Source organism: Podarcis melisellensis, assembly GCF_964234715.1.
Source record: "Podarcis melisellensis genome assembly, chromosome: 7".
In the NCBI taxonomy this organism is placed as follows: Eukaryota; Metazoa; Chordata; class Lepidosauria; order Squamata; family Lacertidae; genus Podarcis; species Podarcis melisellensis.
Window position 1 is genome coordinate 15,546,638 of NC_138539.1, and position 25,750 is coordinate 15,572,387.

The 25,750-nt window shown below is 44.5% G+C and overlaps 1 protein-coding gene and 1 long non-coding RNA gene across 2 annotated transcripts in view; one reads left to right on the forward strand and one right to left on the reverse strand.

The window, feature by feature from the left end:
- Window positions 1-25,750, reverse strand: part of LOC309374270 — a 251,011-nt gene that overhangs the window by 105,029 nt on the left and 120,232 nt on the right. The window lies entirely within an intron of this gene.
- The window catches only part of TAF2 (TATA-box binding protein associated factor 2), a 63,429-nt gene that overhangs the window by 24,783 nt on the left and 12,896 nt on the right, over window positions 1-25,750 (forward strand). Inside the window, exons 12-25 of the mRNA XM_081918670.1 lie at window positions 1,829-1,983; window positions 3,378-3,492; window positions 4,050-4,159; window positions 5,523-5,588; window positions 6,169-6,421; window positions 9,513-9,653; window positions 10,340-10,450; window positions 10,702-10,895; window positions 13,448-13,587; window positions 14,369-14,438; window positions 15,786-15,895; window positions 22,552-22,781; window positions 23,836-23,988; window positions 24,599-24,704. Coding sequence (XP_081774796.1) covers window positions 1,829-1,983; window positions 3,378-3,492; window positions 4,050-4,159; window positions 5,523-5,588; window positions 6,169-6,421; window positions 9,513-9,653; window positions 10,340-10,450; window positions 10,702-10,895; window positions 13,448-13,587; window positions 14,369-14,438; window positions 15,786-15,895; window positions 22,552-22,781; window positions 23,836-23,988; window positions 24,599-24,704 — 1,954 coding nt within the window. The remainder of the gene's footprint in view (window positions 1-1,828; window positions 1,984-3,377; window positions 3,493-4,049; window positions 4,160-5,522; window positions 5,589-6,168; window positions 6,422-9,512; window positions 9,654-10,339; window positions 10,451-10,701; window positions 10,896-13,447; window positions 13,588-14,368; window positions 14,439-15,785; window positions 15,896-22,551; window positions 22,782-23,835; window positions 23,989-24,598; window positions 24,705-25,750) is intronic.

Sequence of the window (25,750 nt, forward strand, 5' to 3'; positions counted from 1 at the left end):
TGGATGGTGCCCTCAGACCATGAACTTCCTCTTGGCCACATAAGTTTTATGCCAACCATAATTGTGGGCTCTCTTTCTAGAGCAGACTCCCTCCCTTCCCCCCGCCTAATTAATGTCTGTACTGACATCAGCACCATCTTCAATTAATGGCTTTCAACAGGGGTGACTAAGATTTGGCACTCCAGGTTTTTGGACTACAGTTCCCATCAGCCCTAGCCAGTATGACCAAAAGTCAGGGATTGTGGGAGGAGTCCTGCAACATCTAGAGAATCATGGGTTAGCAACCTCTTCCCCTTCTCTCCTTTTTTAAAACAAACTTTATTGATTTTTTTTAATGACCAAAGTGTTGTCATCTAAGATAAATACATGTACAGGTGTTAAATCTTGTATACTGTCATCCACATGGCATCAAAGCAAGCTTTGAATATATTTTATGTTGCAGCTACCTCTGACTTGCTTAACCAGGGTTTGTAAACAAGAACATGGTTAACAAAACCTAGTTAAGAGGTTTAGCCTTTAACCAAAGCTGACATTGGTCATGAGCTATCCATTAAGCTTCAATCCCATGCATACTTAACCTTGAGAGTAAGCCACAATGGACTCACTGAGACTTACTTCTGTATAGGCATGTGTAGGAATGCATTGCTTTTCATGTCACTGCAGGAAGGTGGAAATTTTCTCCACAGAGTGTGTGATCCCACTGACTGCCCTTGGTTATCTACCTAACCATGGTTAAGGGAGAGCCAGCATTCTGTTTTTGGTGCCCTAAACAATTTGCATTTATTTGTTATATTTGAGCCCTATGTCAGAGCATCACATACGAAGTTGTCAGATAGTGTTAGAGGCCTGCATCTGCTCCACTTCAGCATTATAGCTGCATCATATTGCCTTAACCTCACTTTCTCTGCAGCCCAGACTGCACGGGCACCTCTCAGCGTGGTTAGCTGTTTGTATAATTGATTGGTGTGGTTTGGGCCGATTTATAACCACACCCGGGAAGCGAGGTTTCCTCTTTGTGTCATGGATCACATGTCATGGAAATCAGGCCGCGGCTTACAAAAACTAGGGTACTCACCATTTACTTAAATGATTCAATCTGTTTCCTGCAGAGAACTGTTTTGTTCAATGGAAACATTTTAGGTAAACACTTTCAGCAGCTTAATTTCTGCATATGGTAAAGGAAGCCACTTGCAGACAGTGACTATATCAAAAGTTATGAACCTTCACAGCTGAATGTGATTTCCAGTATAGAGACAGTGCTAGTAAATGCAATAAGACAATGCAAGCAATAAGACAGAGCTGAGGATCCTGTGACCCTTTGGATGCTGTTGGGCTGCGTCTCTCATAATCCCTGACCATTGGCCATACTAGCTGAGGTTTGAGAGATTTGAACTCTCAAGATCTGGAGGGCCACAGGTCCCATCAGAAGAGGCCACCAACTTATGGTCCTCTTTCCAGCTTCCAGAGGCATTGGCTGGTTGTTTTTGAAAGTAGGATGCTGTATAATATGGGACATGGGTTTATCCAACGAGGCACCACATCAGCTTGCAAAAAAAAACCCTCATCCTAGAGCTGACATCTTTTCTGTCACATCTTCATTTCAAAATAGTTGCAGGAAATGCGACCATCCCCTTTGATAGAGATGTGGTTTGAAATCCTCTGCCCATCTAGCAGTGCACAGTTTGAACGTAATGTCTGAATCACCTTGGGTCCTACCTGATTTTGTTTCCAATGAACTGTACCTATGATATTACCATCACTGATATTTCTTAAAAGTTTATGATCGCTGGGCCTGTTTGATTACTAACCGAGGCTAATTTCACCATAGGTTTTCAACAAGCTCTTGAGCCTGGCCAGCACTGCCTCATCTCAGAAGTTCCAGTCTCATATGTGGAGTCAGATGCTGGTTTCCACATCTGGATTTTTGAAATCCATCTCCAATGTCTCTGGCAAAGACATTCAACCGTTAATAAAGCAATGGGTGTATCCTTTTTCGTTCTAGCTCCAGGCTAGTAACAAAGGAGATGAAAAATAGCTGTTCTTTGGCCCGTTAAATGAATACACCGGGACATAAGAAGCAGCCTTAAATTTGTCTAGAGAGTTTCAAATAGTGAAGTTTAAGATTTAGCTCAGATTGCTGTTGTTCCTTTTGAATTGCATCTTGTTGTGGCTGATTGTTTAGTTTTCAAGATGCTACTGTCGGAGGAGAAATGCAGCATTTCGTACCAGTGTGCGCTGTTCTGAAAGACAAACCACAGAGCCAAGCTACACAGCAAGGATCCAGAGGATTTTCAAAAACATTCTTAAGGCAGATATGGAAAATGCCACCGTCTGGTGCATTCTTAGAAGTGAATTCCAAAAATTTCACCCTGGCAAAACACTTGGGTCTATGTACAAGTAGTTTAAATCACCCAAATGAATAGCAGAGAGATTGGCTGGTGCGGAACTCAGTTGGCAGTTGCAAAGCTGCCTGGCAATACTGATCTGGTGCTTTCAATAATATTTCAGTCCACCTTGATAAAGGCAAAATAGAGTTATATGGAGTGAAGTTCACAGAAACAAATGCAGTTAGTGTCTGGTATTTCTATAGGGGCTCATTCAGAACTGTGGATTTCACCTGCTGTTCTGACACACTTTGTATACGGTAGTAGATTTTTTTCACAAGGAGAATTGTGCATCTGGAAGTCAGTTTCCAAGTTTCCACAAAGTCCTGTATGGTGGACAGAAGCACCCTGGAAAAGGGAGTCTTTTGTAGTAAATACACAGAGACAAATAAGCAGTTCAGTGTAGTATGGATTCATGATTCTCTTTTAGGAGTTAGGATACACTGAAGACTTTGCTAATCAAAGCAAAGCTTTTGCTTCCAAATGTTCATTATTTGACTTTCACAAAATCACTCTTTTGCTACTAAAATGCCCTCTTCTTTTTGTGTTAGACCAAATGCTTTAAGTAAAAGTCCTGGTGAGATACATAAAACCCTAATTAATGAAAACGCCATGGAATTTCTTCAAAATACAAGAATGTGTCAGGGCTTTAGGTGGGGAAGTGAGAGCAGACACGTGTCCCCTGCCCCCAAGAGCAGCAAGCTATGAGCTTTGAAATGCATAAAGGGAGGGAAAGCTCAGAAGTTGAATGATCTCCTTTTAGCCATTAGCGTCGGAATTGAAGGAATTGTGCAGTATTTTCAAAATCTGCATTTATGTTATACATCAAATTGCAAATTATGGAGACAGTCCATTAGAATTTCCGTCACAAGTCTGATTGAAGCAAGACCGTCATGCTTGTTTTGGGTGTACTGTTGCAATTCTGTAAACTTGAGGAATTTAGTTTTTGCATATTTCTAAACCTATCTGTTATTATCCTATTCAGTCTCACAGAGATCAGAGTGGTGTGGTAAAGTTTTATGGCAGCTTTGCATTTAATAGAAAACGAAATGTGCTAGAGTTAGAAATAAAGCAAGACTATACATCTCCTGGGACACAGAAATATGTGGTGAGTGAGTTTTTCTCTTTTTCCTGAAAATTGTCAAAATTGCTACATATTTTCTGTGACTTTTACTTTTTACTGTACATATTTGTACCGTCAACCTTTGGTGGGCAACTTGCTCGGAGCTCTGAACCATATCTGGTAGAAAGATAGTTGCCTATGGCAAATACAGAAATTTGCATGTAATTTCTGTAGCTGGGCATCATGTTTATTATTAGATTATTGTGAATCAATATAAATTATAGTGAGGCTTTTAACTTACTCATCTGCAGTGTTCATCTAAAGTAAACTTTGAATCAACTGGCATTTAGACACAATATTCAGTGAACTCCTGACTTCGTTGTTTCCTATTGTTCACTACAGAACTACATTTTAAAATGAGATGGCAAGCATATTCTTTGAGATCTAGAAACCTACTTTCATAGAATCATAGAATTGTAGAGGCTGGACCACAGTGTCTGGGCTGAACGATGGGAGTGGAGATGTTCCTTTGGGTTAAATTATTGCTACTGTCAGCCTTTTTCAACATTTGTTCTGGTAATACAATACATTTCCTCCCTAAGGGCCCCTTGAAAGTGACGGTGCAAGAGCTGGATGGATCTTTCAACCACACGCTTCAGATAGAAGAAAACAGCCTTAAACACGACATACCCTGCCACTCGAAAAGCAGACGGTAGGGTTTAGACTATTTGTAGACTTCCCCTGTGAAACATGTACCTGAAATAACTACTGCTTTCTTGTTTTTCATATTCTGTAGCTTACTCCTTTTGTTAACGTAGGCAGTATGGTAGCTGCTACTGTGCTAGGTAAAGGTAATGAACCCCTGACCATTAGGTCCAGTCGTGGCTGACTCTGGGGTTGTGGTGCTCATCTCGCTTTATTGGCTGAGGGAGCCGGCGTACAGCTTCCGGGTCATGTGGCCAGCATGACTAAGCCGCTTCTGGCGAACCAGAGCAGCGCACGGAAACGCCGTTTACCTTCCCGCCAGAGCGGTATCTATTTATCTACTTGCACTTTGACGTCTTTCGAACTGCTAGGTTGGAAGGAGCAAGGAATGAGCAACAGGAGCTCACCCCATCATGGGGATTCGAACCAGCGACCTTCTGATCAGCAAGTCCTAGGCTCTGTGGTTTAATTCACAGCGTCACTCTGTCCCGCTACTGTGCTACACATGCCCAAATTGAATTGAAATACTTTATTGTCAGTTGTACAACTTACAAGCCACCAGGGGGGTCCTTAGGTCCTATGGCAAGAACCCACCCTCTGGCTTCTCCCAGTGCCAGTTTCATTCTCCAGATATAGGTAGTGCTGTGTGGGTTCCTTCCCATGTGGATCGTGGCTTCTAAAATCGCGCCGACAGGTTGGGGGTGATTAGTGTTGTTGTGGCCACTGTTTTAATGCAAGAATCATATTTGTAAGAAGATCTGACAGTTGTATCCAGTCCAGCATGGGACTTCCTTCCTTTGCCTGTGTATCCCCAAAGGCTGCTCCAGAGCAACTCCCCCAACTCTCCGGAGCAGATTTGCAGGATATGCAGGGGTCTGTGGAGGAGAGGAGGGGAAGCTTCAGTGTGTGAGTGGAAAGCTGCTTTGTGATCCAAGCAACAGAGTTGGAGACAACCCTTAGTCACTAATATGACCTTGAATCCTTCAGGGATAAAGGTGTGTTGTAATAATCCACCATTCTGCTACTGTTCAGCCACTCTAGTGATAGATTTCCCTTGGTGATTGAAAAATATAAACAGGTAAGCATTATTCCCCCTCCCCCCCAAAAAGAGGTATTCAGGATGCATTATTCTGTCTCCAGGGCATAGAAAGTATGAAGTTTAGGATAAGGATAAACCTCTGAAGTGGGGATGGGCAAAATATTTGGGGACAGTTTATATGATTAAATGAAGATATTCATAATATCATCATCGAGGATTTACTTTGTGGCCTTGTTAACGTGCTTGTATTTAAACATCATTTGATACATTTTTGCGCAATAAGAAAACGAGAAAATTATTTTAATAGACATCTTCTTTTTTTGAAATGCAGAAATAAGAAGAAAAAGATTCCTCTGATGAATGGTGAGGAAGTTGACATGGATCTTTCTGCCATGGAGTAAGTTAATTTAGAAAAGTAAAGTGTGGCTGTTGCTTTCCCTGAAGCTCTTATATAGTATTGTTCCAGACACACAGAATCATACTGGCCCCAGTCCCAATAGCAGCACTATGAATGCAGAAGCTTAGTTTCACATATCTGCCCTTTTAGGAGATGCTGCCTTTCTTCCCACACTGTCCATATGAGCCACAGTCTCTTTATGACAGTGCTGAACATGCAGGGGAATGTAGGGCAAGTTCTTGAAGTGCAGCAATTGGAAGTGGAGGCAAGGAAACCAGGGAAAGATTTAATTTCAGAGATGCCCGTTGTTCATTGTTTCTACACTGAAGCCCCTTCCACTGGGAAATTTATAAAGTGCAAAGCTGTCATCAAGCTTGTTCAGATTGATATTATCAGGTTGTCAGCAGCTTCATGATTGTTCAGACAGTATTAAGCGAGAACTGTTGGTTTTGTGCAAAAAGAAGTAAACAAGAGTCCGGTTTCTTTTTAAGGTGCCATGTTTTAGCAGTCCCATGTTAAAATGTCTGCACACATTTGCTGTATTTTAAGTGCTGATACAAAATCTGGTCCTCTCTTTCAGTGCTGATTCTCCCTTACTCTGGATCAGAATAGACCCAGATATGTCTGTACTGAGGAAGGTAGAATTCGAACAGGCTGACTTCATGTGGCAGTACCAGCTCCGATACGAGAGAGATGTGGTTGCACAGGAAGAATCCATTTTGGCCCTCCAGAAGTTCCCTACTCCAGCTTCACGACTGGCGCTGACTGATATACTTGAACAAGAGCAGTGCTTCTACCGAGTGAGGATAATGGCATGCTTCTGCCTTGCAAAGGTAGGAATGGGCCATGCCAGACAAACTTCATGAGATAATTTGGACAGATGCAATCAAAGGTTCTGGAAATTTGTTGTTGTTGTTGTTGTTTAGTCATGTCCGACTCTTTGTGACCCCATGGACCAGAGCACGCCAGGCACTCCTGTCTTCCACTGCCTCCCGCTGTTTGGTCAAACTCATGCTGGTAGCTTCGAAGGACACTGTCCAACCATTTCGTCCTCTGTCCCCTTCTCCTTGTGCCCTCCATCTTTCCCAACATCAAGGTCTTTTCCAGGGAGTCTTCTCTTCTCATGAGGTGGCCAAAGTATTGGAGCCTCAGCTTCAGGATCTGTCCTTCCAGTGAGCACTCAGTGCTGATTTCCTTAAGAATGGATAGGTTTGATCTTCTTGCAGTCCATGGGACTCTCAAGAGTCTCCTCCAGCACCATAATTCAAAAGCATCAATTCTTCGGCGATCAGCCTTCTTATGGTCCAGCTCTCTCTTCCATACATCACTACTGGGAAAACCATAGCTTTAACTATACGGACCTTTGTCGGCAAGGTGATGGCTCTGCTTTTTAAGATGCTGTCTAGGTTTGTCATTGCTGGAAATCTGCACAGTAGCATTTGTGACATCTAAATTGGGCAGCTCGCAGAGAATCTAAACTTGAACAATAGGAGAAAAATGCATGTAGTTTTCCGCCCCTGGTTACTTGAAAACTCTATAGCAAAGAGGACTTACCCTATCCAAAAAAAGCTCTATCTCCTCCCATGGGCTCGAGTTCCTATACTTATTTACCTGTGTAGCAATTCCTCCCCTGTGTTTGTGAAACTATGTGACCCCACAGTGGTCCCCCACTCTTTGATCTGACCAGGTGTTGAATTGTCATATTGAATAGAGTGGCAGATGTTTCAGGGTTCAGCCCTGTATAGCTTGATGTTCACTGTCGGGGGGGGGGCAGGCTAAATGGGTGCAATTTCTATGAAGTTTGGTGAATGTGTCTTTTCTAGTTTTAAGTGGTTTTGCCAAATATCAGTCTCTTTTACATATTTTCACACAGTTGAGTAAGAGTTAAAACTTCACCACGTCTCCTAAACCGGTCTGGCGTCCAGCCTTATGGAAATATTTATCAAGTGTTTTTAAGTGACTGATGTCAAAACAAAGCAACTTAAGTTTTTGTCTGTAAAAGGAAACTAGAAAAACGTTTCATAACAATTGTTGAAGAAGAGACGAGACATTTGAACCAACAGTTTTATTTTTGCATTAATCCTCAGGCCTAAAGGAAGTTTGCTGTTCTAACATATTTAAAGACTGCCAAAGTGTATGTTAGGTTTTTCTTTGAAGCTCTTTTGGCGCCTTAGAAATCTAGAGGAGTGGTGAAATTTTCACTCCAAGCTTAACAATCTGCTGGCCTCATTAGTTGTCAGATCCACTGTCTCACAGAGCCTCCATCTTGCCAGGATTCATACTCAATTCATTAGTCTTCATCCAGCTCACTACTGCACCCAGGGTCTTCTCAGCCATTCCCAATTCAGATCTTGTAGAGAAATAGAACTGGGTATCATTAGCATGCTGGTGAAACATTGCCCAATATCCCTGAATGACCACTCCTAATGGTTTTGTGTAGATGTTAAATGCACTGGAGACAGTATAGTGCTCTGGCATTTTGTAGCTCAAAGGGGGCTGAGAAGCAGTGCTCCAACTCTACTTTCTGGAACCATCCCTAGAGATTAGACGTAACCCCTATAGAACCCTTGAAACCCATCTCCTATAGACGGTCCAGGAGGATACCATGGTACATTGTATCAGAAACTGATGAGAAAGCTAGCTAGAGCAAAATAGGCTTGTGCATTGGGGGAGCTGAGCAAACTTTCCCTTGTTATACTGATTGTTAACTTGATTTCAGCTGTCCAACCGTATCTTAAAAGCTAGACAGGGTTCAGAATTGTCTGTTTCTCTTCAGGTGGTCTCGTACTCCCAGGGCGGCTAAGGCATGTTTGAAATCTGCATTGAGGTTATTGGCATGGTAAATTGAGAAAACTGGTAGTGCTCAGGCCACTTCCATGACTGTCTTCTGCAGAGACTGAATGAATATGTGGCTTTAGTAACTAGGGTGGGGGAGACTGTCTGAAATGTAAATGGGAGGAAAACAATTAAAACAATTAAAACCAGATCACGATTGTGGGAAGATAATTAGTTGCAGATGACCTGTAAAAACCATTTCCATACTTCCAGTTTATAGAAGCAATGGTGGTGAGAGACTGTCTGGTTTTAGGTAGTATATTTGGTTTTCAAACTGTGTTCGAACCACGGGATTCCTTGCAAGCTCATCAGCATTCCTGAATTAACCAGATTGATAATGGCAAAGAAGCTGCCTGACAGCTGTTAAGTCACTGCTGGGAACCTTTCCTTGCTCTCCCCAGCTGTACGATGGTATTGGTTGTATTCTAGGGCACAGAAACATGGCTTTTACCCTACACACCATTGATTGCATGTCCTGGGACAGGGATTCCCAACCCTTTTGGGCCTAAGAGTCCATTGAGAAATCTAAGAAAGTCTCATGAATAAGAATAAAAGTCTTGCTCAAAACCATTCCCCCCACCCCAAACACAAAAACAGGCAAAATACCTGCATATGTCCCAAAACATCAGAGAAAAAGCAGCCCCCCCAAAAAAACCCTAGATAACTCCCCCACCTACCCAATCACCCTCCGTCAAACCCTTTCATTCTTTTTTAAAAAGACAAGAGGCAGGGGAGCTGGATAGGTATTATGGCGTTGTCTGAGGGCATCGTGGTGCCCATGGGCACCACATTGGGGATCCAGGTCCTAAGATAGGTTTCAGTATCTTCTGCAACACAGTAATTCCACAAAAGCACCTTAAGAGGCAACTCAGGGATAGGAAAGGTTTTTTTTGGGGGGGGAGTGCTGATTGAAAGTTTCTATCTGTTAAACAGTTACGGATCTTGTTCACTTAATACAGCTTCTCTTCTCCTCAGTCCTTTGGAAATGAAAGTAAGAAAGAGAGGAGTCGGGGTTTGGGAGAGGGCAACAGATCAAACCTCACATTCTTGCTAATAATGTAGCTTCTCTCTTGCTCCCTAATTATGTAGATTGCAAATTTCATGGTGAGCACGTGGACAGGACCACCAGCCATGAAGTCGCTCTTCACCCGGATGTTCTGTTGCAAAAGTTGCCCAAACATTGTGAAAACCAATAACTTCATGAACTACCAGAGCTACTTTCTGCAGAAGGTAAAAGGCCAATTGCTGCCTAATTTAGCTTTTTCTAAACGTAGCAGCTTCTCTTACAGCTTGTTCAAGGCTGGTCTACAGTGGTGGATGCAAAAGAGAAATGGTTGTAGGTATTGGATGTATTCGCCTGAAGAGTGGCAGCACCCTTTTGGAGATAGATGTCCTAAGTCCCATCTGCCTCAAAAGAAATGAAAGTACAGAAGTATTTTCCCTACGAAGAGAAGCTAAAGAAATCAGGAGGGGAGAAATTGGGGGGTGGGGAGACGTATAAAATTATGCGTGCGGAATATTGAATAGAAGGCAATATCCTTTCTATTTGTGAAATTATTAGAGCTGAAGGCCGTTTAATGAAATGAGGCAGAGAGAGGTTTGGGACTGACAAAAGGAATCCTGCCTTTACAATAGCACACAAGTTAAGGGAGTTCATTGCTGTGACCTATCGTGATGACCACCTGCCCAAATGACTTTAAAAAGCACCTGATAACTTCATAAACTTGGTTTTATTACCAGCTAGCTAGCATGTTCTTATGTTGATTTTCATGCTTCTACCTCCTGAATTATGGAGTGGAGGAAATCCGGACTGGTAGACGGCAGAACATCATATGGCAAAGCAAAAGCTGTCGATTCTGATTTAATATTTAAACGAAAGCAGTTGCTCGTTTAATCTTGGTCCTTTTTTTTTGCAGACGATGCCTGTCGCAATGGCCTTGCTGAGAGATGTCCATAATCTATGTCCTAAAGAGGTTTTGACGTTCATTTTAGATCTGATCAAGTACAACGACAATAGAAAAAACAAGGTAAAAAAAGTTGACTCAAAACATTGCAGTTTTCTATCCATGACCCTACACTTTCGATGTGCAGAGAACTACTTTAAGTACTACTTGTAATAGGAACAGGACCTGCAGCTAAATGTTGTGATGTGGAATACTCTTACCCTCTTCTATTCATTTTTAGACTTGAGTTTGTCTAAAAGAGCAGTGCTCTTCTTCTCAATTTTATTTATTTTTTGGTAATGCTTGTTATCTCCTATTTCGGTCTTTGGCTTTAGTTTTCAGACAACTATTACCGTGCAGAGCTGATAGATGCGCTAGCAAACTCTGTAACTCCTGCTGTCAGTGTGAACAATGAAGCCCGGACGCTTGATAACTTAAATCCTGATGTTCGCCTCATTCTTGAAGAAATTACCAGGTTCTTAAACATGGAAAAGCTACTGCCCAGCTATAGGCACACCATTACGGTCAGGTATGTTTTTTTTTTTTTTAATGTATTTAATTCCTGCAAATACAAATCTAAAAAGCACAGTACACTCCCATCTTTTTTCACTTCTTCCTACTTTGCTGTTAATCCTGATGCACTCGTTCTGTTCTTGCACAATGTAGCTCTTCATAATATTCTCACTGTGTTCAATAAACACACGAGGGAGACAGTGGGGAGATTTAACGGGTGCCGAGAAAGTCCTTTTGCAAATTGTGCAAAGACCTTAAGAGAAAATACTCTTCTAAAAACAGAATGTTTGTAGGACTTGAAACCACAGCTTTCTCCTTTTCTTTTGATCTTATGCAACAAAGGGAAGATAAAATCTACTGTTTATGGTGGCGTAACACTGAGTTAAGTGTGTTTTGCGTATCACATGTCTATGTTCAAGGCAATGCACATGTTCAGCCTCTTCATGAGCACAGATCTCCAGAGCGGGTTGATGCTGGTCAGCAGTAGGGGAATCCTAAACAAGGAGCCATGCACTTGGGAAGGATGCTGCAAGGGGCTAGATTTTTCTGATAACGTATCTGGACTGTCCTCTTAAAAGGTAAAGGGACCCCTGACCATTAGGTCCAGCCATGGCCATCTCTGGGGTTGTGGCGCTCATCTTGCTTTATTGGCCGAGGGAGCCGGCGTACAGCTTCCGGGTCATGTGGCCAGCACGACTAAGCCGCTTCTGGCAAACCAGAGCAGCGCACAGAAATGCTGTTTACCATCCCTCCGGAGCGGTTCCTATTTATCTACGTGCTTTCGAACTGCTAGGTTGGCAGGAGCAGGGACCGAGCAACGGGAGCTCAACCCGTGGCAGGGATTCGAAGCGCCGACTTTCTGATCAGCAAGTCCTAGGCTCTGTGGTTTAACCCACAGCGCCACCCGCGTCCTCTTACTTACCTGCTAGTCTTGGTGTCTTATGCAGGAGTGGGGGAACTCAGGCCTGGAGACAAAATATGTCCCTCTGGGCCTCTCTGCTTGGCCCTCGGGATTCTCACCCAATTCATGCCACTCACCAGCCTTGCTTTGTACCCTCCTTTATTGTATAACTACTTCTTGGGCTTTTATAAAGAAAATGCAGATAATAGGAGCAGATGGGAAGGTAGCCCATCTAGGAGAAGTATTAGCAAGGCGGAGAGGGAGGTCCTGTCATCTGGGCAGCCCAGGACTTCCATACACACTGCCCAGGCTTGCTCCTCAGGGACGCCACTTTGGTGCCGCTCACACAGTGGTTTGACCTCACCCCCGACGGCACACTCCATTGTCTCTCGTTACAAAAGGATGCCAGCGACAACAAATAAGCAAGCCGAGACAGTCTTGTACCATTCAGACATGATAAAGTGAGGCATGTTAGGTTTGCTGTAACATCATAGACTTATGATTCGTTACCTGTAGCCAGTATTTACAAAGAGCCCCTTAAGCATTTTTGTCTGTCTGAAGTGTGCCCTCTGGGCCAGATTCACTTGTGAACCCATTGCATTCGCAGAAGCTAGTGTAAGGGCTTCCCCTGCCATGACTCCCACAAATCCCCTCTGAATCCTCAGAACAGCATGCAGGGAGAAGAGAAGGGGGATCATTCCGTCTGCAAGCAGAAATGCTTGCATGACGGAACTGTCAGAAGAACATGATGTTGAAATCCTCCCTCTGACTAATAAAATGCCTTTTGTTTGCCCGGATAGAGGGGTGTGCGCAGAAACAAATCTATTGTGCAAAGGTAACATTTACATTAGGGATGTGGGTGGCGCTGTGGGTTAAACCACAGAGCCTAGGACTTGCTGATCAGAAGGTCGCTGGTTCGAATCCCTGCGACGGGGTGAGCTCCCCTTGCTCGGTTCCTGCTCCTGCCCACCTAGCAGTTCGAAAGCACGTCAAAGTGCAAGTAGATAAATAGGTACCGCTCTGGCGGGAAGGTAAATAGTGTTTCCGTGCACTGCTCTGGTTCGCCAGAAGCGGCTTAGTCATGCTGGCCACATGACCCGGAAGCTGTACGCCGGCTCCCTTGGCCGATAAAGCGAGATGAGCGCCGCAACCCCAGAGTCGGCCACGACTAGACCTAATGGTCAGAGATCCCTTTACCGTTACCTTTAACATTTACATTTCTTACTCCACTCGCTTTTGCTTCTGCCCCCACCCATCACTGGCACACGTGGCCCCTAGAACATTGCCAAGAAGGGAATGTGGCCCTTGTGCTGGAAAAGGTTCCCTGCCCCTGCTCTTACGGGTTTGAAATTCTCTACTAGTGTATGTTGTGTTGGGTGAAATATCCAACAGAAGAAAGAAAATAGCTTCTTTAGGACTCTCCTTTCAGCTCAGGTTTCTTTAGAACTCTTTGGAAGTCAAGAATGATATTTTATTGGTGTTGCTGTTTTGTAAAATTTTTTAACAGGCTCCTAAAAAAAAAGAATTCACATTAATTTGGCATAATTCAGTTTGTGAAATTCATCAAGAACTTGCTGTGATAATGCTAAAGTAAGTTTTTATTCCAGTGACTGGAATGCAGGTTTTATAACAGATTTTTCTTCCTTCCCCCTTCTCTATGTGCCTAGTTGCTTGAATGCCATTCGCATACTACAGAAGAACGGGCACGTCCCAAGTGATCCTGCTGTCTTTAAGTCCTATGCGGAATATGGGCACTTTGTGGATATCCGAATAGCAGCTCTGGAGGCAGTGGTTGATTACACAAAAGGTGAAGAAAAGTTGTTGCGCTGAACAGTTATTTGGCCTTTAATATCTAGACCTGTGCACCCTAGACCACGGCCACTTCGTTAAGCTCTGAATCTTTGGGGCAGACAAGTAGTGTTTTGTGGGCTCTCTTTCAAGGAAACTTGTTTGCCATTACTGATCTTCTCATTGAGGAATCTGATGAGCTTCCATGGAAGACAATCTGCCATGAAATTTAGTTTGAAAACAAATGTAGTAGGAGCTGGGAAACCTCATCACTGTCTGGATTGGGCAAAATTCATTTGACCGCTCAATTTCTTGAGTATGATGCCATCTTGTAGCAGGAGGGTTTTGTGTGTAGGCAATTGATTTGCAATGAGAAATGTTTTGTACTCTGCTGTACACGCAAAGTGTTGGGAGTATATATAGAATATATGCACTTTGCTAGGAGGGAATAGTCAGCATCCCAAATGAGCTGTTATGCACAGGGTGGACTCCTATAGTGTGGGACCCAAAATGGAGGGGGGGGGGAACAGGTTTCACAGCTAAATTCCAGAAGTTTAAGCAACTGCATCCAAATACAAGAGAGAAGAATTGAGGGAAAGTGGGAAATCGTGTGTCACAAAGAGCAAGATTTGTAGAGTCCATTCATCCTACCTAATAGTGACACATTATAATGCATCAGCTCCATTCTATTTCTTAAAGGCTATATGTATTTTTGACGATATTTTTTCTAATAACTTCTGACTTCTAGTTGGTGCAGTTCCAACATCTTACTTAAAAAGAGATTCATTTTGTCTTCATAGTTGACAGAAGTTACGAGGAACTACAGTGGCTGCTCAATATGGTCCAGAATGACCCTGTGCCTTATGTCAGGTTAGTCTTCCTTGCTGGCGACTTGAAAGGTGTTTCATTTAGGTTATAGATTTCAAACCATCTTGTGCTGTATATTCCGGTGGGAAGGATTTAAAATCACCTATTGCTATGTTGCTTTTCTTCTGAGAAGCATGCATGGGGTTTTCAGGTAACAGTTGACCCTCAGCTTCAGATGATGGAAATATGCGAGGCACTTGCGACACTTCAGTTGAGTTGCACCATCTCTGAGCATTGGCTGTGCTGGCTGTCACTGATGAGAGTTGTGGTGGAACAACATCTCAGTGGCTACAGGTTAGAATGGCGATCCTTCTCACCAGAACTTTGTTTCTGCCTGAATCAAGAGACTGGTTGCATTCTGGAGCAAAGGGTAATCTGTGGCTATTAAGCAAGAGGGCAGCACTCTCCCACTTCCTTTAGAGATGAGAATTATTCATGGCAAAGCCCTTAGAGGTCAAGGGGAAGGTCTTGTGCTTTTCCTTGCACTCGTTCATACTTCTTTATAAAGGCCTTGCATCTACAGTGGTACCTCGGGTTAAGTACTTAATTCATTCCGGAGGTCCGTTCTTAACCTGAAACTGTTCTTAACCTGAAGCACCACTTTAGCGAATGGGGCCTCCTGCTGCTGCCGTGCTGCCGGAGCACAATTTCTGTTCTCATCCTGAATCAAAGTTCTTAACCCGAGATACTATTTCTGGGTTCGTGGAGTCTGTAACCTGAAGCATCTTTAACCTGAAGCGTATGTAACCCGAGGTACCACTGTACTTTTCAATTCTTGGCCATAGAAGCAGGATCTTTCTTTACATCTTTCTTTAAAAATAAAATAAAATCCACACTGGGGCTCAGTGTATTGAGAGTAGAGCCGGGCTTTGTTATGTTTAGATACCAAAGAAAATATAAATTGGTTTCTTGTTTGTAGCTGAGGGACAAAGATTATAAATGATACATTTGTCATTGAACTTTTTGCCTGTTTGCTTTAGGTTAGACTTTGCCAGTACAAGTCAGTTCCCCTGGTGACCTAGATAGTGACAGCTTTGAACACTGCAGCCTCTTTTCAGGTCTCCCCCTCTCGGTTTCTTTTCCTGCTATTTCCACTGACTGTTACTGCCCCCAGGCCTTTTCACAAAAATGGCTGTTTGATACATTTTTAGAACCCTGTGTAAGGTCATTGATCTTGATTTCCTGCGATGAGGCGAGCACCAGGGGACATGTTTTGAGTTTACGTTCAACCCTTGTAATCATGATGTAAAACTATGGAGCCAAAAAAAGATTGGCGAAGATGCAAAGCCTAATAACTGGGAGGCCAGATTGTATATGGGTTAGGAGCTGACTGTTGTCCTTTTTTTTTAGACATAAGATATTGAATATGTTGACAAAGAACCCTCCCTTTACCAAGAACATGGAATCTCCTTTGTGCAATGAAGCGCTGGTGGATCAGCTCTGGAAACTTATGAATTCAGGTTAAATATTATTATTACTATTATAATTTATTTAGTATTAGTCTTGCTACTTATTTTTTCAAAAAAATTCTAACAACACAAATCAGCCTGGCTGTATGCATGTTTGCTTGAAAATAAGTCGCCCTGATTAGAGAAGGGGTTATTTAATTAATTCTTCATTTATATCCTACCTTTCTTACATAGTTCTCAAGGCAGCATACATGATTCCCAAGCAGTTTTCCATCCAGGCACTCCCCAAAGCCAAACCTATGCAGTTTCGATCATGGTTGCTATATCCTGCATGCCTTCAAGACATATTGCACTGGATTGCAGATGAAGGCATGCAACTTGAAATTCTTTGTATGTTGCATTTTATTGGGAGCATTTCCCTAACGTCCAGGCTTTCGTTTTGGTCAGGACTAGATCAACCCAAATGCTGTATACATTAACAGGAGCCCCCCCCCCCCAAACCCACCTACCCTAGTAAGGTAAAGGTAAAGGGACCCCTGACCATTAGGTCCAGTCGTGACCGACTCAGGGGTTGCGGCGCTCATCTTGCTTTATTGACTGAGGGAGCCAGCATACAGCTTCCTGGTCATGTGGCCAGCATGACTAAGCTGCTTCTGGCGAACCAGAGCAGCACATGGAAACGCCGTTTACCTTCCCGCCGGAGCAGTACCTATTTATCTACTTGCACTTTGACGTGCTTTCGAACTGGTAGGTTGGCAGGAGCAGGGACTGAGCAACAGGAGCTCACCCCGTTGCGGGGATTCGAACCGCCAACCTTCTGATCGGCAAGTCCTAGGCTCTGTGGTTTAACCCACAGCACCACCTGCATCCCACCTACCCTAGTACCTGGTTGCTAGTTTGTCTTATGTAGCTGATGTTTGGTACCAATGCTCCTGCTTATAACAAACTGTGATTCATTGTTATATCTGAATTGGGCCATACAGAAAAACCTTACGTTTGTTAGTTCTTTAAATCTGTGTGAATTTTGCAGGGGAAAGTCATTGAGCAGAATATTCATGTGCCTTTTCCAAAGGTTCTACACGTTCCCAACCCATTGCTTATTCCTTCATGTGGGGCGGGGGAAGATACCCAAGAATCAACATCCAATTGCTATTAATCTGTTTTCATTTAGCAGATCAGCCTTATCCAGCACTGTCTTCAAAATCTGGCATGTTGCTTACAGTGCTTACATACAAACTTTTATTTGTATTCTTCTAGGGGACATTAATGGCTGTGTGCTCTCTATGCATCATTATTTTTAGAGCCTGGAAGCTTTCAGCTCCACTAGGGGCTGAAGCAACCTGGGGGGGAATGGGATCCGCCTTACTTAATTTTTTGGAAAGATTTAACCAGATGTCATACTCAGGAAGTAAACAGTTTACATCTACCCACCGGGGAGTTCATGTTCCCTTTTCTTTTCCTCGAGAGAATTGAGTGTACAAAGCTAGTCTTTAACTCATTGACCTTGTTGTAACAAAAGGAGTCATAATAGGAGATATGTTCCCTTCTCTATTTTTTTTTTTGGGGGGGGAGTGTTAACGGCATAAATCTCTGTGCAAATCATGTGAATGCTCTACTCAAAATGTACTTTCTGTAAAGAGCAATTACAAAATCTCAAGAGTGCCAGTAAGAATATTTCTTAGGGTAAACCACCCATTCAGGTTTAATGATTTGAAACTTGCTGATGCCTATAAGCCCATAAAGGAGAACAAATGTTTTTGTTGCTTTTTGGAGAGAAAGAGTGAAATGCCAGACTCTAGAAAGCTAAAGATAGAGAATTCCAAACCTTTTTAAAATGAGAGATGATATTCAACTATACTTAAGTTTGAATTTTTTAAAAATAATTAATATTTGTTTCAGTAACAGTTCAGATCTTCACTGATCAGTCTTTAAGTTAAGATAACAGTGCTAGTTTCTAGATTCAGGTAGGTAGCTGTGTTGGTCTGACGCAGTCGAAATAAAAAAAATTGTCCAGTAGCACCTTAGAGACCAACTAAGTTTGTTCTGGGTATAAGCTTTTGTGTGCATGCACACTTCTTCAGATAGAAAACTGCCTTTGCAAATGAACAACTTAATTCTTTAGTAAGATTTTGTTATTTTCCAGGTGCTGTAGAAACCAATGTATATTTAGTGATGACATAATTTGTGAAATAAAATGGGGGTGGTGGGGAAATCCCTAGTTTCTTATCTCCTGTAAGACTTGTTCAAGTTTGGATGACATGAACAGCTGGGCTTTTGTTTCATTGTGTTTTCCCAGCTATTCCGAAAAGTCTTATCAGGGCAAAGGGGTCTGCATCTCCGTAGGCAACCCTGGGTATCATATACTGTGGGCCCTCGTGACAGTTGTATCCATGGGAATCTTGTCTTGTAATTTTCCTATTTGCTCAGTTTTCTTTGAGACATGTGCCTTTTGCTTTGTTTGCTACTTAACATCTTTTTCCTTTCTGGAAATCGCCTACTCTGTAAACTTACTGGAGTCACGTGCTTTCAGATGACCAAAATCTGTCCCATTTTAGCTCCTCATGCAGTAAACAGATCAGCTTGTGGGGTGCTGCTGCTGTTCACTGGCAAATTGTGCGACCTTCCGTTTGCCTAGTTATCTGTGACTTAAGATTCAGCACCATTGTTTGTGATTTTCATTGAAGCTCGCAAACTGATTAGGCATCCATTACCAACTGGAGATTTTATTTTGTTTATTTCATTTAGAAAATTATTTATAGGCTGTTTGAGTGATATAGTCCTTCTCTCTTAATTACCCTTTAAAAACACAAGCCTGTTATGACAGAGAAAACAAACATATGTCCTAACAGATCTTTTTTTTTTAAAAAAAACCATTTGTTCTAAAACAGTTCAAATGGGTGTGGGTGTGGGTGTGAATATGACTGCCTTTGTTTGGCATTGTGGGCATTAGGGCTGGGCGATATATCAATATATTTTCCAAAACCAGTTTGAAGTCAATATCATTATGTCAGTTTCATAATTTTTGACCTGGCAATAGATCACAAATCATGATGCATGTGTGTGTTTGCACGCGCTATGCAAAAATCACAATGTGGGGAAAGCCATGAAGCCAGCCCACTGTGTATCTCTTGATTCCTTCAGTCCCTGTTAACTCTGCCAGCTCAGCTCTCCGCTGCCTCATGCAGGGGGCAACAAATCACAAGAACATGCACCAGCAAAAAACACAATTCTTGAAAAACCGTGAAGTCAGTCAATGTCTCTACATAGCTCCATCCTTATTTCAGACATCATGACACATCAGTATATTGTGATGTTTAGCCGGTGATATATCACAATGTTGAAAACCTGATATCGCCCAGCCCTAATGGGCATGTTCAAATGCAGGCTGTCTGTCGTGCTGGCGAAAAAACCAGTTAGTTGTTCTGGGCAGCTTGAGGTGGCATAGAGGATAGTGTGGCAAACCAGCCCGACTGTGTGGCTTAGTTGTTGTGCTCACAGTGGAATTGGGTTCAGGGAAAGCGTAAGCACCGGGGCAGCCCAGTTCTACCTCAGCTGCCTGCCTTGCTGTCTGCAAGCTGAGGACTTCGCTGCTAGTCTCACTGTTTGTGCTCCCTTTGGGAGCACAGCTGCATTTCAGGCTGGTGCAGAGAGACTGGAACTGGAGGCTCAAGGAAGTGGCGAAGAGGCTCGCTGGTGAGTCTTTAGTGGCAGTGGCTGGATGTTGACGGTGGTGCATTGCAGTGACGGTGTGCACTGCAACTCTGCCTGCCTACAAGAAAAGCATCATTTTGTCTTGTGAGACCTTAAAGATTAACACATTTGTTCTCCTGGCATAAGCTGTTGTGGACCAGAGGTGTGGTCCTCAGTTGCCAGTGTAATAATCCGGATTTCTACTCAGTTATGACTTGTTAAAACTGTTTCTCATTAAAGTCATCTGTGTACAGGAACTAAAACATTTATCAAGATTAATGGCAATGCTGTATTTGGAATGAGAACGCAGTAGAAACTAGGCTTTTTTGTTTCAATGGGAGTACCATATTGTGCTTATTGTGATACTGACAATCTTATACAGTGGTGCCTCGCAAGACGAAATTAATTCGTTCCGCAAGTCTCTTCGTCTTGCGAGTTTTTCGTCTTGCGATGCACGGTTTTCCATAGGAATGCATTGAAAATCAATTAATGCGTTCCTATGGAAAAAGCCTTCCCCCGACCTCTTCTGGCGGGCGGCATTTTAAAATCGCCCGGGACACCGGAGGACTTCTCCGCTGTCCGGGGCGATTTAAAAGCCCCTGGGAAGGCAGGCAGGGGGGACAAAGGCTTTCCCGCCCGGCCGCCCGGCTTCGGGACATCGTTCCGATGCCGGGCGGCTGGGGGAGGCGTTCCTGCCCCACCGCCGGGCATCGGGACGATGCCCCGAAGCCGGGCGGCTGGGGGAGGCGTTCCTGCCCCACCGCCCGGCATCGGGACGATGCCCCGAAGCCGGGCGGCTGGGGGAGGCGTTCCTGCCCCACCGCCCGGCATCGGGACGATGCCCCGAAGCCGGGCGGCTGGGGGAGGCGTTCCTGCCCCACCGCCCGGCATCGGGAAGATGCCCCGAAGCCGGGCGGCTGGGGGAGGCTTTCCTGCCCCACCGCCCGGCATTGGGACGATGCCCCGAAGCCGGGCGGCTGGGGGAGGCGTTCCTGCCCCACCGCCCGGCATCGGGACGATGCCCCGAAGCTGGGCGGCTGGGGGAGGCGTTCCTGCCCCGCCGCCCGGCATCGGGATGATGCCCCGAAGCCGGGCGGGGGGGGAGGCTTTCCCGCCCGGCCGCCCGGCTTCGGGACATCGTCCCGATGCCGGGCGGTGGGGCAGGAAAGCCTCCCCCAGCCGCCCGGCATCGGGATGATGCCCCGAAGCCGGGCGGGGGGGGGGGAGGCTTTCCCGCCCGGCCGCCCGGCTTCGGGACATCGTCCCGATGCCGGGCGGTGGGGCAGGAAAGCCTCCCCCAGCCGCCCGGCATCGGAACGATGCCCCGAAGCCGGGCGGCTGGGGGAGGCTTTCCCGCCCGGCCGCCCGGCTTCGGGACATCGTTCCGATGCCGGGCGGCTGGGGGAGGCTTTCCTGCCCCACCGCCCGGCATCGGGACGATGCCCCGAAGCCGGGCGGCGGGGGGAGGCTTTCCCGCCCGGCCGCCCGGCTTCGGGACATCGTTCCGATGCCGGGCGGCTGGGGGAGGCGTTCCTGCCCCACCGCCCGGCATTGGGACGATGCCCCGAAGCCGGGCGGCGGGGGGAGGCTTCAAAAGCCGTCCGGGGGCTTTTAAATCGCCCCGGACAGTCCCGGGGCGATTTAAAAGCCCCCGGTTAGGCAGGCAGGGGGGGCAAAAGTCTTTGCCCCCCCTGCCTGCCTTCAAAAGCCGTCCGGGATAGCGGGAAGCGCTTCCCTGCTATCCCGGACGCTTTTAAAATGCTGGCGGTGGGGAGCAAAGCCTTTCGCCCCCGCCGGCCTTCCTGGACCTCTTCTGAAGTCCGGAGGGGGGGAAAAGGCTTTGCTCCCCACCGCCAGCATTTAAAAAAAGGTCCCCGAGATTTCCCTATGGGCTTTCGTCTTGCGATGCAAGCCCATAGGGAAAATCGTCTAGCGAAGCGTCGCAAAAACCGAAAAACCCTTTCGTCTTGCGGGTTTTTCGTCTTGCGAGGCATTCGTCTAGCGGGGCACCACTGTACATAAAAGAGACCCCGTTCTATGACATAAAAATACTTACAGAGGTGTCAGTCCAGCAAACTCTCTTGCATTGGGTTTTTGTTTTTTGACTAACGCTTGTGACTTTCAATATGTTTTTGAGTTTTGGGGATCTTAGAGAACATCTGGGACAAGGCTTTGGCATTGGATAGGCTGAATGTCAGGAGCTCGGAAGAGCCATACTGGTTCAGAGCAAAGGCCCACCTAGTCCAACATCTTATTTTCTTGGTGGCTGGGGGAAAAATGGCCTAAGATGAGTGCTGGCTGCTGGTGTTTTTTTAGAAAAGCCTGTCTCTTGCACAAAGGTGATTTGGGATTTTGGGGGGGCAAACATTACCCTTCTCTGCTGAGGAGGGGGAAAAGATACTGTCGACTTAATGCACTGCGTTTTCTGTAGAATAGCTGTGGAATAGCCAGGTGGTGAAACTGTTGCTTGGTCCAGCTTGATTTAACAACTTCAGAATTATAAATGGCTATTTGTACTATGGAACACAAGCAGCTGGCTCAGGATAGAATTTGGCAAGGCGTAGGTTGTTGCTAATAATATTTCTAAGCTTATTCTTCTCCAGCAGGGCAGACTTTTCTCCCCTGATACTAACTGTGCTGGAACAAGCGCTGCATTTTGTTGTAGGCCCGTGTATATAGATTTATGTCATCCTGTTCCGTGCAATTCCCTTTATTTGGGAGTTGACCTAGTTTTTAAATCCCAGGTTGGTCCACTGGAAGGCATGACGGTACACTTAATTTGTCTTTGCTGAAATGGTGGTGGTGGCGATTAAAAATTGCTAGCAGAATGCATGCTGTTATTACGGAGTGATGAGGCATCTCCTATTGGTCTCTGTTAGGGGTTGTGCTCCTGTTGATGCAAAGCAGCCGGCAGGTACAGGAAGAATTGCTTCATTTCCTACAGTTTGCAGTAGAACCTGCTTCAAAAGGCACACAGACAGTGTGAGAAGATGGTTGCTTTTTCCCTTACTCCATAGGTACATCCCACGACTGGAGGCTGCGCTGTGGGGCTGTCGACCTGTACTTCACGCTGTTTGGCCTCAGCAGGCCTTCCTGCTTGCCGCTGCCAGAACTTGGGCTTGTCCTTAACCTAAAAGAAAAGAAAGCTGTGCTGAATCCTACCATCATTCCTGAGGCAGGGGCAAGTGGTCCAGAACCGCCTAACAATCCAAACAATCTGGGTCAAATAGTTGGCTTCCAAAGCACTGTAAGCAATTTCCTTATTCTTTCACAGCCTCCCCATGACTCACAGTAGTGGAGTTGTAACACAATGCAACCAGTTTTCAGGCCTTGCTCTCTAGCCTAGTCTCATGCTTCTATCCTTGACCTCGTACTGCAAATCTGATCTGCTTCCACTTGCTGGGAATATTTGTCTTGAAGTAGTATATGCCTCCTCCCCATCCCCACTGATTCATGAAGCCACAGGCAGTTCCACATTCATATTTCTCAGAGTTTAATTTTGCCTGCCTCTCTCTCCTAAAATATGTAATACTATTTTGTTAGGTGGGGGAAATCTCAGCCAGCGACACAGATTTCAGTGGTGTCTGCTTGTGGGGTGAATTTTGCCTCATAGATGAGTGATGGAGATTGTCCTAAAGGAGTGGGGCTGTAGCCTTTTAAATTGACATTTTTATACGGCAGATGAAAAATTCGCCTCTCAGAAAAGGCTATGCTACTTGTTGGATTGTGCAAAGGTATTCAAGCCTGAACCTATCCTACTTTCAAGTCACAATGCAGCATTAAAAATATACTCCCACCCAATCCCACCTACCCTTATGCTTGCTCAGGCAGGGATTTAATATCCCAAACCTCGGTCTGCAACAAATATAAATCATTGTTTTGAAACATATTGGTTATATGGCAGGTCTGGAGGGCAGCAGCCTTTTTCACTGTATTTGATAAGAAGAAATGAGAGCTCCTGTATTCTCAGCAGCGACACCAGCTGCTGATACGACAAAGGATACTATATGATATGTTTTTTGGGTTCCCAAAAGAATACCGTATTTTTCAGTGTATAAGAATAGGTTTTCCCCCCTTAAAAATAATGTCAAAAATTAAGGGGCGTCTTATACTCTAGGCCACCCCCCCATTTTCTTAAATAGGAGTCCCCCAAAATAGGGGACGTCTTATACATGGGGGCGTCTTATAGACGGGAAAATACGGTAATTATTGCTGTTTATGTTCCTGTGATTATAACATCTTTTTCTTTTCTCTTTTGGATGTAAAGATTTTAAATCAGGTTTTTAAAATTGTTTCTTTAGGACGATGATCACCTTGCCAAGGAAGCAGCAGTTATCCCCCTACCTCATCAGCAGGGGTTGAAGAGGAAGGCCGACACGCCTCTTGGGTCCCCTCTAGAACCAGGCCAGATACTCGAGAAGAATGAAGACAGCAAAGTCAAACTCAAAATAAGAGTGAGTGAATTATAGGCAGTTGGAGGAGAGATTACACTTCGCTTTCCTCGGGCCCAAGAGTGTCTTGGAGAGACAGTGACTGAAAGTCTTCCATGGTGTGATGGGACTCTCCCTGCAAAGGCGAGAAAGGCGGAAGTAGCCAGTCAGCTCCACCCTTAAGCACCTGCTGATACTACCAGCCCATCCCTGTGGCCGAGGAATCCCATACCTTTGGAACATGTTTTGCAAAAGGGACAGAGCAACAAAGTAAACCCTGGCATTTGGTGCTAATCCAGTTCTCTGCATCACAGTGATGGGGAATCAACAGAACCCGCTGGTTGTGAATGAGTATCCCACACCTGGCTGCCCACTGTCTATTACGTTCTTTTTAGCAATCACATCTTAAGAAATGACATAAGCTGCTCCTCTTCGGTTTTTATTCTGCCTAACTAGGGGTGCCTAAACCTGGGTAGGATCTGGCTGTTAATATACAGTGGTGGTTTTTCATGTGTGTTTTCTTTCGAATTGTTTTCTAATAGTAAAAATTGTTCATGCTTCAGAGGCGAGATAGAGAGAAAGATCCTTTAGCATTCCCTAACTCTTAGTTTTGTTTGTTTTCCCATTGTCACAGTTCTCAAACTCTCAGGAGGAAGAAGAGATCGATATGGATACGGTTCATGACAGCCAAGCGTTTATCTACCATCATTTGAATATGCTGGAAAGACCATCAACGCCAGGTCAGTTAAACTCATGGCAAGGCTTAGATAGTTTGCAGTTTATAAGCGCCATGTTCCTCATGGGTATGGCTCTCAACAGTCCCATTGCCCTTTAGGTCATGCAGTCTTCTAACTTAGTTAAGTTAAAGCTGAGAATTTGATATGATTTCTCATGCAGAAGGTGTGAATGGATTGTATGTGGTTGCAATTACTGCATTCCCAGTATTACCCACTCATCTAATACAACCCAGCTTCCTATTCCTACTCTCTGGGAGGTTAGAACATGTGGCAAGGAGCAGAGCTTTGACAGCTGTCTCCTGGGTTAAATGTCCAGCACTGCTTGGATTCAAAGGTGCGTCTTTAATACAAGTATCTTGCTAATTCCATTTCCTAATTTGTCAAGTGACAAAAGGTCACCTTATTCACCTCACCTGAACGATCTGCAAATGAATCGAGTTTTTGTCACGAAGACCCAAAAGTGGCCTCTGGGATGCTTATGACTTTCCAGATTTGACAACTTTCCAGCTATGACTAGTGTTTTTCCTGTTCTTAAGCCAGTTTTCTAGCACACTCTTGTACTGTTTCCATTGGGTTCTTTTTAAAAAATAATAATAATGATTGTTTTATTTTGCTAAGAATACTTAGCACATTTCATTCTGGGAAGTCTTAAACACAGTTTCCTACATTGACAGAGCTTCCTTTATCTCTGATGCTTTGTGGCCACATATTGACTGGCTTTCCCCCAGGCCCTTATAACATAGTGGACCATTGTAACTTTCAAGCTACGTGCGGCCTCTGTGATTTTTACTTGAAGCTTCTGATCATCTCAAGGTTGCAGAGAAGGCATGGTGTCCGTATCTTAAAAGTTCTTAAGAGATGCATCAGAACCAAAATCCAAAACTGAGGGGAGATTTCCAGACACACCCAGATTGTTCCCCGAAAGTGGAATGTCAAATAAGTGACAGGGTTTGAATGTTGTGAGTCTTGTGAAAGAGTGTTAGTGTTCAGATATTTAAACTATAGCGTAACAGGGCAACCCATGTAGTCCTTATTGAAGCCTTACTGAT